We start from the raw sequence: 11,299 nt of genomic DNA, 5'->3' as shown, positions 1-11,299 counted from the left end.
TACAAATGTAATAAAATTTAATAACATCCAGACCAATCTAATCTCAGTCAAATTGTGTGGAATCAAATGGCCAGTAGATGAAGATGGGCCAATGGGCAGCTGGAAAGATGTTCAAACCACAACAGACCATCACATTCGTTCAGTCCCACTGCTGGAGAAGTCTGTCTGTAGTGGTGTGATATTGTGGTCATATGTTGCATACTCCGAGGTGCCGGTGCTTGCCATTTTAAGCTGCTGAGCTGCGTGAGTTAGCTGGAAGGCTGCATCAGGATGTGCTGTGTCTGGGAGAAGAGTGCATTCCCTCTCAAGTATATCTGCCACACCTTTCAACAGGTCCAAAAACCCAAAGGCTAAAGCTGCCTTTCGCAAGCGATTCAGTTCCTAGAAAAGGGGCCAGAAGGGAGATAACGTTTTCCAGTCAAGCACTTGCACAGAAGTGAGGAAAAACTTTTAAAATCACCATGTAGTGTCCACGAAAAAGGATACGAAAATGTTTAAAAGTCTACGTTCTTGCAATACTGGCTTAACATTCTGTCTTCCTGGTGCTTCCACGTGTTCCAAGCCAGCAGCTTCACGTTTTTTCCCCCTCCTCACCATTTCTGCAAAAAATATCTGCATGCAGCAAAGGATCTGGGAGGCACACTTGGACATGTACAATCTATTTAACCAGGGCCTTATCGGGGCTTGTTGCATGTCTTCTTTTCCTTATTACGAACCCAAAGCATGCCTAAAACATACATAGCATTCCATGGCAGCAGAGAAAAAACAGAAGGCTGTGCATCCCTACTGCTCTACAAGACAGCTCTAGTCCCCTGTTACTTACTTCCCTGCTTGGCTCACTGAAACTAATAAAAGAATCACTTTAGCTTTCAACCACAAAGCTGGCGAAGCACTGCACTGGATGCTCAATGGCAACCGGTACCTTCCTTCTACCGCTAAGGTGTAACTAGCCCTTTTGGTTCTACTTTTGAAACAAGAATAGAGTGAGTGAGAGTGCACACACTTACAAGCAATTTTGCTCTGATGCAAACCAACCAAACCACTCCATCCCCAAACTATTCCTCATATTAAAAAGAAGCTGCAGAATCTGTCCATGACACTGCAGTGCCTGCTTCAGGGTGCTAGGAGACAGCCCTCCTCACCTTATAGAAAGTCTGTGTTTTTTCAGGGAGTTTTCTTGCGTTCCTAAGGATCTTTTGCACATCTGTCTGAAGAAAGAGGAAAAGAAACATGTACCTGGCATGCTGATGCTTCAACATTTTTTTTTCACTTTAGGGAGTTAAAAAGACCAGCCAGTAAACATAGTGCACATCACCAAATCTCTTCTACCAGCACTCTTAATTGGGAAGGGGGGGGGACACACACTCCCCTTTCACTTACAAAAAAGCCTTTATTTCTAAAAAAGACCCTGAATTGTACCAAAAGAAAATTAGAAACTGTTGCAGATGCAGGTACTCTGATGTGATGTGAACACACAAAAGGCAAACCACTACCGTTACGTTTAGTTCATCTGAAGGCTACTGGGCTCTACCATCACGCTGGATGAACTGAGAGCGGGTCTCTACACCTATATCACCACCACTGAGTGCCTTCAAACAAGTCAGCTCACCTGGAGACCATTTGGTTTAATCCACACAGTTACATTCTGCGCATAACTGCGTTTATTCTTGGGTTGCAAGGGAAAAGGACTCTTGTTGTCATCTTCACCATACGGATTCTCTTTAGCATCTAAAAGAAAATAAATCTTGAAGTATAAGATCTATATTGGGATATTCTGTCTCACCTATAAAGCTCTTTATTAAGAAAACAAATCTGGCACCATGGAAACCCAACATTAAAGTGGCACAATCATTTGCCTGATATTACTAGTCATCTATACAGTGGTATCTCGACTTACGAACATCTCCACTTGCGAACGTTTTGAGTTACGAACAGCTCCGGTCGCAAAATGTTGCTTCAACTTGCGAAAGGAGCCTCGACTTGCGAACTAAAAAAACCCTTTCTTGCCCTTTTTTTGACCTAAGTTCATCTTAGGTCAAAAGAAGAAGAAAAATTTAAAAAATTCTCCCCCTAGTGGTAGAGTATGGATTAACCAGATTTGCATTAGTTCCTATAGGAACTAATGCCTCTACTTATGAACACTGCCTCGACATAAGAATGAAAAACAGCAGGTATGGATTAAATGGTTTTCACTGCATTACTATGGAAAAGTCTGCCTTGACTTATGAACTTTTCAACGTACGAGCGCTGTTCCAATACAGATTAAGTTCGTAAATCGAGGTACCACTGTACTGGGTTCCCTAACCATCTGGTGCACATTTTCAAAGACAAGGGAAAAGATGTTAATGAAGGAAGAGGCATGAAGACCAGGTGAAATGAAGGAGAATGAATGAAGCTGCTTTTCAGGCACTGACACTTTCAGCTATCAGCTGTTGGTTTCTCAGCATCTAACCATTGCTGTAGCAAAGCTTGAAAAAAGAAGCCTGAAAAACTGCAGAAGAATGCACCAAATAGAGGGCAATTTATCTAAAGCAGCAAGTGCACACCATAAAAGAGAATATGTGTACAGGGTAAAGCATGAGCAGTTGCTTGTGAAGACCTACATCTGAAATATTAAGGGACTTATTGGGAACATTCCAGGAGGTATCGGTGTTACCTGAGATAGGGCCGAGCTGGGCCATCTTCCCCAGCCAAGGGAGCGGCTCCAGTCCGGGTTCAAAGAGAGACATCATTAGATTTGATTTCTTCTTGCTGTCAGCTTGAGAATACAGCATCCCAAACCATTCTGATCTAAACATAGGAGTAAAACAGATATGAGTGCAGATGTTCTTGCTCAACAGAAAATACAATTGTGTATTTACACTGGACCTTATCTGTCTGCAAAGGGAAAAGTTGCGGTTCCCTCTACTGCCAGAATAAACATAACTTCAGAATAGTCTCTAAGAATAATCCTCCACATCTGAGGGTGCTCCTCCTCAGGAGCAAGGTTTCTCTCCCGCCAGGTACATCTAACCATTAATAGTTTCTAAACAGAGAGGGCTTTTCAAGTGCATGACTCAACAGCTTGAGTACCGAAATGTTTACACATGTATTGTTGTTGTTCTGCTCCTTATACAGATCTTTTCAAAAAGAGTTAATCATCCTATTATTGATTTCTGCCCCAGTTTTTCATTTGATTTGTACCTACTGAGAAAAAAGTTGATAGCATAGTTTACAATTTTTTGGTAGCTGCCATCAAGATAAGGTCTAATCATGACACTGTGGCTGATATCCTGTTGTTTTGTGTATGAATTTTTTTAACTTTCAGTCCATTCCTATCTAGCAAATAAAAATCCCTACTGCTTGTTGAGTGTGTGTGTACCCACACACCAAGACCATGTGTGCATGCATCCTCAAGAGTTGCAGTGGGGACTCGTTGTTCACTGGCTAAGAATGGACTGAAAGTTACAAATTTCTTACACAAAGCAACAGGATTTCAGTCTGAAACTTAACTTTTTTACAGACATCTGTGAAGATTCTCAGTCATCCAAGTGAGGTTATCTAGAAGTTGGGTTATGGAACTGGATGTCTTTGTTATTAGGTGGAAACGTTTCACTACTCATCCAAGTAGCTTCTTCAGACTGAGGAGAGTTGGTAGGAGACCATTGATATATCCTCCACATTGGTTTCAATTCCCCCTGGTCTGAATAGGCTTGTTAGAAGGACAAAAGACAGGGTGAGTGAAAATCCCACTCCTGCAATCTTTCTCCACCCACTGTCATGGGTCAGATATTTTTTTACAGATGTCACTCAGTGTCATATGTGTTATGTTTTGATGTTTCTTCCTACTTTTGCTGTGAAAATTGTATTATTTGATACTGTGTGATATATTGATTGCAAAGGGATATCATGTAAATAAAGAAGCCTGTATATGAACTCTGGAAGTAGATGGAAGGATCACAGAAAAGTGAAGTTGGAAGGGGCCTACAAGCCCATCAAGTCCAACCCCCTGCTCAGTGCAAGAATACAGTCAAAGCATATCTGCCAGGTGATTATCTAAGTTTTTCTTGAATGCCTCCAGTGTTGGAGCACTCACCAACTCCCGAGGTAACTGGTTCCACTGTCATACTGCTCTAACAGTTAAGAAGTTTTTCCTGATATTCAACCGAAGTCTGGCTTCCTTTAACTTGAGCCCATTGTTGCATGTCCTGCACTCTGGGATGATTGAGAACAGATCTTGCCCCTCCTCTGACAGACTTTCAAATATTTGAAAAGTGCTATCATATCACCCTTCAGTCTTGTTTTATCAAGGCTAAACATGCCCAATTCTTTCAGCCTTTCCTCATAAGGCTTGGTTTCCAGTCCCCTGATCATCCTTGTCGCCCTCCTCTGAACTCGTTCCAATTTGTTAGCATCCTTTTTGAAGTGTGGTGTCCAGAACTGGACACAATAGTCAAGGTGAGGCCTAACCAGTGCTGAATAGAGGGGGACTAGCACCTTGTGGGATTTGGAAACAATACTTCTATTAATGCAGCCTAAAATAGCATTTGCCTTTTTTGTAGCCACATCACACTGTTGGCTCATATTAAGGACGCCACATATTAAGAGGACATTCCATAAGTTAAACCTAATGTTTCTCTTCCACCCTGGAAATCACCTCCTACGCTCAGTGAAACTACCACTATGCTCCAGTCAAAGTCATTTCTGTGCCCCCAAGATTCCCATGCCACCTTCCATACCCTAACTGAACAATGGCCACCATGCCTTCCACTTTCAGACTCCCATGCAGCAACACACAGAAGTTGGGGATCTTGCCCGCTATCTGATTAGCTGAATTTTCATCTTCAACATCATCTGCAATCCCTGGGCCCACCTCATCACCTTCTAGGAAAAAAAGCAATAAAAAAGACCATCAGAATATGTTCCTGGCTGTTGGGGATGCTGATTTTTACAGAAAGAAGAATGGAAAGACTCACCTTTGTTTAGAGCAATTGGCAGTACCAAATGCCTAGACAGGACAGGGGGACTGGAGATATCAGCTATGTCAATGAACCCAACAATTTCCAAATCTAAAACGAAAATCAACAGTAAGGAAAGAAGAAGACAAAGAAATTAGACTACAAATACACCATTGAGGAGGCAGGGATAACCTAAGAAGTGCCTTTTAGATGTTATGGAAAACATCTCCCATAATACCTGACCTGCTACTTTCTCACTGATAGCTTCAGCAGCAGCAGTCAGTAGCGAGCTCCATGTGTACATGTGTACGCATGTCAGAAGAAGGCTTCATGTCAGACGAAGAAACAACACAAGAGGGCAACACAAATGAACACTGCCAGAGTTTGCTGTAGAAGAAGTAATTGCTTACCTGTATTAATTGTTTTAGGGATCGGATCAATTTCCTCGTCTATCACAAAGGGCTCTGGCCTCGGAAAGGCTTGCACGTCTGAAGACAAGTGGCCGCATTTCAGAACAGCATGGAAGGGTGTATAAGCTACGTCTATGAGCTTTCTGGAACAGGAGTTTATCATTAAGACAAGAAGGTACATCAACTGAAACCAACGTCTTTGGAGAATCGCAGGACGGTTTTTTTGGATTACATTTAAGAGGCGGGACAAAACAGACTGGCGGCAAGACATCTTCCACTGGAGGAATGTTAAAAATAATGCAGACTTTGAAGCTCCACAGATTTTTTTCCCATTGGGCACAACTCAGTCCTTGATGCTATATAGTGACATTGTTCCTAAAACAGCTTAAAACAGCTACCGTGGATCTCATTATGGCACTATAGTCCAGTAAATGTGAGAACGCTGACTGATCTTCTGCCAGATTAGGAAGCTACAATCCCTTTGCAGAGCTTCACTTTGGAAGTGAAAGGAGAGACAAAACCACACTGTTCAAGTATCTAATTTAAGGCTTAAATCTTCCATTGCAATCAACATAGCAAATAGTAATATGGTGTGATAATGTGCACGAAGCTGAACTATCATCCTGTCCACTGAAGAGTCAAGGACTTGATGTTCTTCTCCTCTGATCTGAGCAAGCAGGGTGACATTTTTATACATCTCTGCTGTTCTTTGGACCCAACAAGGGAATTAGAGAAGCAAAGTTAGGTATGCTTAAGTCATCCCTGACCGGGCCCAGTCGTCCTCTTCCTTCTTCCACCAGACAAGGCGGCGGGGCTGGGATTCACTGCTGCAAATGGTGGGTGGATAGTCGGACTAGGGAGGCAGGGAGGGAAGTGTGCATGTCCCGAGGAATGGGTGAGTGTACAGGGGAGATGGGCGCCATGCCTGCACAAAACCTGTGCAGGCATGACAAGTCAGAAGAGACAACCTGTCCTTTTTAGTTTTATAACATGAATTAACAAGGTGTATTACTCTAAGACAGCAAAATATTGGGGCGAGTAATTACCAAAGGACTTGTTAAACCAAACAAGCAGAACATTCACAATGAAAAGGCACAGCAACCATCAGCTTCATTAGCAGTAAGGATCATGAAATAATAGCAGGAAACAACCCAATAATAATGCAAGACTCTAGGGCAGTGACGGCGAACCTTTTTGGACCTGAGTGCCCAAATTGGGAGGGGGGGGGAAAGAAGCCCAGTGGGTGGCAGGCGGCAGCAGCAGAACCAGAAGTGGCAGCAGAAGGGGGAATCCCGGGCAAGGAGGTGCCTCGAGACCCCACTCCGGCTCCGCCACCAGTGCCAGCTGCTCCAGATCCTGGCCCGCTGCCTGTCGAAGTGCCAGCACCGCGGCTGCAGCCGCCTCTGCAGGTTTGGCAGGGGGTGGGGGAAGGTAGCGATCCGGCAACTTATGGCTCACATGCCTGCAGAAAGGGCTCTGCGTGCCAACTGTGGCACACATGCCATAGGTTCGCCATCGCTGCTATAGGGAGGCAACTTGCACACAGTAATGCTTATTACAGATATACTCACCCAAACATGGACTGCACATTCTTCAAGCAAAGGGGCCCATCAATAGTAAAAATCTGGCCTTCCCCATTGTTTAAGTCTATGAGCCTTTCAAGGCATTCTAAAGAATCTGAGCTCTGGAGCTGTAACAGAAGAAAATCTAATTCACACCCAAGCTCAGAATGTGTCAACATATGAAACATGTTTCAGTTTATGTACATTCAATGCTTCCAACTTCTGAACATTTCCAACTTCTCTCCAGCCAATGTTCTAACTAATTGTATACAGTTCTACATATAACCAGAGCCCTGCACTTTCACCTGTTCTCAATATTACGCATTAACACTCTTGACGCACATCCAACATTCATTCAAATCTTTCTAGAGCTTATGACTGTCAATAAACATCTTAAAAAACCTGTTGACATCTGCTAAAAAGCCAGATGCCAGTAATTCGTGAGGAGTACACATCTCCCTCGCTTTAGTGCTTCTAGGTCTCTCTTAGTAGAAGCCACCATAGTAAGTGCCTTCTCCATGCTATAGCTCTTGCCCCAAATGTTATTTTTTTAAAATAAAATCTTCTTTGAAGACCCAAGCAGGGACAGACAGAAGGCGGACTGTGATGTATTATTCGCTCTCTGCAGCAACATAATGACTTTGAGTAACTAAATTAGACTGAAAAAGTGAACCTGTTAAGTCTGATATCTGCCTCTCCTGGTCTACAACTCTCATACAAGCAATGTACTAACACAACTACCCTCTACTGGTATTCACAGGTCCAGCTGACCAGAGGGGACTCACCTCCTCCAGACTGGCCATACACATTATGTACAACTTTGATGGAAAAGGGAAAGGCAGTGGGAACCGTTGGTTGGCTTCATTTCGTTGGCTGAGAGTAGCTAAAGAGTGGCGGAGGGAACCCCTGCCAATGCCTAAGCTGCCATCAGTAACAAGGACAACCTAATGAAGATGAAAAGAAGACAGTGACTCCATAAACTGTAATGAGATACTACCCTATTCTGTAAAGTCTTGTGAACGGGTTCCTTAAAAATACTAGACATCTCATGCATTGAATAGCTGAAGAGCAATCATGTTCCCTCAGTCTCTGCTTCGCCTGACAACTTAGGCTTCAAAGTTGTTGAGAAGCCAGGCTGAGGTATGAAAACTATCTCCTTCCCATGTTCTTGGGGCATTTTCACATTCAATTTCTACTCTATGTCAATTTCAGTAGACTGACATACATGGGGATGCAAGGGGCTACCTTATACAGAATCAGGCCACAGATCCATTCAATTCAGTTGTGTTTACACTAATTAACAGCAACTTTCCAGGATTTCAGACTGAACTCTTCCTTCAGCTATATGTGGATGCAGGGGCTAAACATAGGATCTAATGTCTGAAAAGCATATGCTCTAAGAGTTATTCTCCTCCTTCATTATATAGCTATTCTTCTCATGAATGTACAAAAAAAGAGGCAAATAACAGAGTCCCCCTAAGCCACAAATAAGCATCAGAGATGTTAAATGGCACTGCAGCTGCCAGTCAGGATGCAAAAGGAAGTGCTGAGTGGAAACCAGAAAGCCACTCTTTGTCCGCCTTCAGGCCCATGAAAATGTATGTGCCTAGGGTTTACTCAGTTTGGGGTGCAAAGTATTTTTATTACAGATGAGAAGCTGTTCATTTTGAATGTGTTCTATTCAGTTCTGAACTCGTTTTTAACAGTTATCAGCAACGGGACACCACAAAAACTGCACACAAAATATACTAAAAATCTCACCTGGCAGGGAATGGCAGCCCCCCATTCCTGTTGCACAATATTGCATACTCCTAGCAGAGCTGACTCCAAGCAGGTCTTGTCATAATCATCCATATTACTCAGGGCTTCCTGTGAATATACACCAATTGGCCTGGGTTACATGCAAAACTCTGTGTTTAGCTATATTGGCTTTAGGGGGTGCTCAGAATGGCACCTGCCAAGTCTAAATCAAAAACACGAGCATATTTAACAATGTAACATAATTATGTCTGTGCCTTTGTAACTTGTACCTGGAGAGTATTGTAATCTCTTGTGAAGGGGACCATTAGTTCCCAGAGTGACGAAAACACAATCAAGGCAGTAAATTCCAGTTTGTAATTGGTTGCCATGTGTTCAAAAAGCATGGTCAGGCCATGGACAGCTAGATGTTTCCGCTGATACTCCTCTGAGCCTTCAATGGAAACTGGCCGAGTCATCGAGAGGGACACATCCATCACCACCACAGTCGGCATGGCGGCCTTTTATTTGTTGTGTCAGATGCAGGAGAAAACGCTGCAGAGAAAGGAAAGTGTGTGCGCGCTTAAATTCACTTGTATAAACTCACTCATCTTTTGCATATCACATTAGTTAGCCTCAGATAAATTACTACAGCCTACTTCTATACTCATTCTCAAAAGACCCCCCCCCAAAAAAGGATAAAAATAGAATATTCTGCAGAAGGGCAGAAAAATAATTAAAATATCAGTTGGCATCTGGGAAAGAATAGGTATCCAGACAGCATGGGTGGAAAATGTTACATGAAAAGGACAAAGAAAAGGCAAAACCAAGGAAGAGGTTGATAATAATCATTGTGTGGGGTGAAGTCCATGATTTATGGCAACCCTTTCCAAGGTTTTCTAGGCAGAGAATGGTCAGAGGGGGTTTGCCATTCTTTTCTTCGAGGCACCCTCGGATGGGGCTTCGCTTGCCCGAGGCCACAAAGGTGTCTCTCTAGGGATGCACGGCGGGGAAGTCAACTCTCAGCCCCACACCTAACCCACTGAGCTCTCCAGGCAGCCTGATAAAGACACCTAAAACGGAGCTGAACTGAGGAAGGAAGTGACATGAGGCACCAACACCGGCAGGTGATCAAATGGGGGCAAATAAGAGAAGGCTTCGGAGCGGGAGTCTCTCCCTCTTCCAATGGGACGTTTCAGCCACAGCTGCTGAACCCCTTTGCCCTTCCTTCCCCCCCCCTCATTCCCCCGCAGGGCAGGGGCCTCTTCGCGGCTTCTGGGCGACTCCCCTCAACTCAACCCCTTGTCCGGGGCGAGGAAAGGCCTCGAAGGCGACGGCAGGGGCACCCAGCCTCATGCAAAGGCGCCGCCTTGCTTCACGACCTTCCCGGCTGAGTTCAAGAAGGGGGAAGGCAGGCAGGTTTGTGGGCGAGAAAGGCGAGGGGGCTCGGTTTGGGGAAAAGGCGCCTCCCAACCGTCCCCGAGGCGAGGAGGGCTGCAGGCGTGCTTACGAAACAGACACTCTCGGCCGAATGTGAGGAAACTCACCCACGGGCGTCCGCCATCTTGGGTCCGCCTCCCAAAACCTTCCCCGGCGCTGCTGAGACCCGCGAGCTTTGGGGCCGGGCGAAGAAGAACGGGCGCGGCTGGACTCGCCTCGTCCCCCTTCCGCCCTCAATATCTGGCCGCGACACAAGCGGGGAAGGATGATACTTTTCTTCAGCCGCTAGATTATGCTTCTTCTTCTTCTTCTTCTTCCACTGAGAACCTTATTTTTCCGCTGAAAGTGCTTCCTCAAGGCAGCTTGCAAAATTTTAAGAAGCAGTTAAAACAGATCAAACCAACATTGAGCTAAAACCTTCTGCCCCTCTGGAAACCCGTAAAAAAGCTCAGCAAAATACTGGACACACACACACACACACACACACACACACACACACACACACACACACACACACACACACACACACACACACACACACACACACACACACACACACACACACACACACACGATAACCTGCACAACACACCTACACACACACACACACACACAAAGGATAACCTGCACAACACACCTGCACACACACACACACCAAAGGATAACCTTCTACACACACACACACACACACACACACACAAAGGATAACCTGCACAACACACCTGCACACACACACCAAAGGATAACACACACACACATACACACACAAAGGATAACCTGCACAACACACCTGCACACACCTACCCACACACCAAAGTATAACCTTCTACACACACACACACACACACACAAAGGATAGAGGTTAATATTTCCAAAAAGGGAACTATTTTAAGGCCACGGGGTTCTTCAGACCGGTGGCTGCAGATGGAGGAGAAAACAGATGCCATGCGAAGGCTCAGTCAGTTGGGAGGTGTGCTAGGATCAGGGCTTGACGGGGGGTGGGGGGGAATGTAAAGTGCTCTTTGTTAGACAGCACCCCCTACATTACCTGGGTGTTGCAAGTAACACCTCGTTCTAAAAGGCATTTTTAAAGTCATTTATACAGTTTTTGTGCTGTTCTCTGATCAGTCTGAAATGGCACAGCCATTATTCTTTGGTTTTGCTTTTTCCATCTTTAGAAATATTTCTGAGATGTAACATCAAACTTGGTCAC

The 11,299-nt window shown here is 44.5% G+C and overlaps 1 protein-coding gene across 5 annotated transcripts; it reads right to left on the bottom strand.

Annotated features, from left to right (window-relative positions):
• Positions 1–10,322, bottom strand: INTS14 (integrator complex subunit 14). Of its 5 annotated transcripts, none has more exons than XM_020805684.3 (12): positions 10,194–10,322; positions 8,940–9,201; positions 8,671–8,778; positions 7,695–7,853; positions 6,919–7,037; positions 5,348–5,490; positions 4,956–5,048; positions 4,719–4,863; positions 2,657–2,790; positions 1,610–1,728; positions 1,143–1,208; positions 1–381 (listed from the first exon to the last, which is right to left on the bottom strand). In XM_020805684.3, the coding sequence occupies exons 2-12, from the start codon at positions 9,159–9,161 to the stop codon at positions 130–132; spliced, it is 1,560 nt and encodes a 519-aa protein (XP_020661343.2). In that variant the 5' UTR covers positions 9,162–9,201; positions 10,194–10,322; the 3' UTR covers positions 1–129. The 5 variants fall into 5 exon arrangements, with proteins under 5 accessions (XP_020661343.2, XP_020661347.2, XP_020661345.2 ...); XM_020805688.3 differs by having other exon boundaries at positions 1,143–1,204; XM_020805686.3 differs by lacking the exon at positions 1–381 and adding an exon at positions 590–727.
• Positions 10,323–11,299: the final 977 nt, after the last annotated feature.

This window comes from Pogona vitticeps, chromosome 12, assembly GCF_051106095.1.
Source record: "Pogona vitticeps strain Pit_001003342236 chromosome 12, PviZW2.1, whole genome shotgun sequence".
NCBI classification, from domain to species: domain Eukaryota; kingdom Metazoa; phylum Chordata; class Lepidosauria; order Squamata; family Agamidae; genus Pogona; species Pogona vitticeps.
Note: the sequence above shows the minus strand (reverse complement) of the source record. Positions and strands in the feature narration are given on the sequence as shown.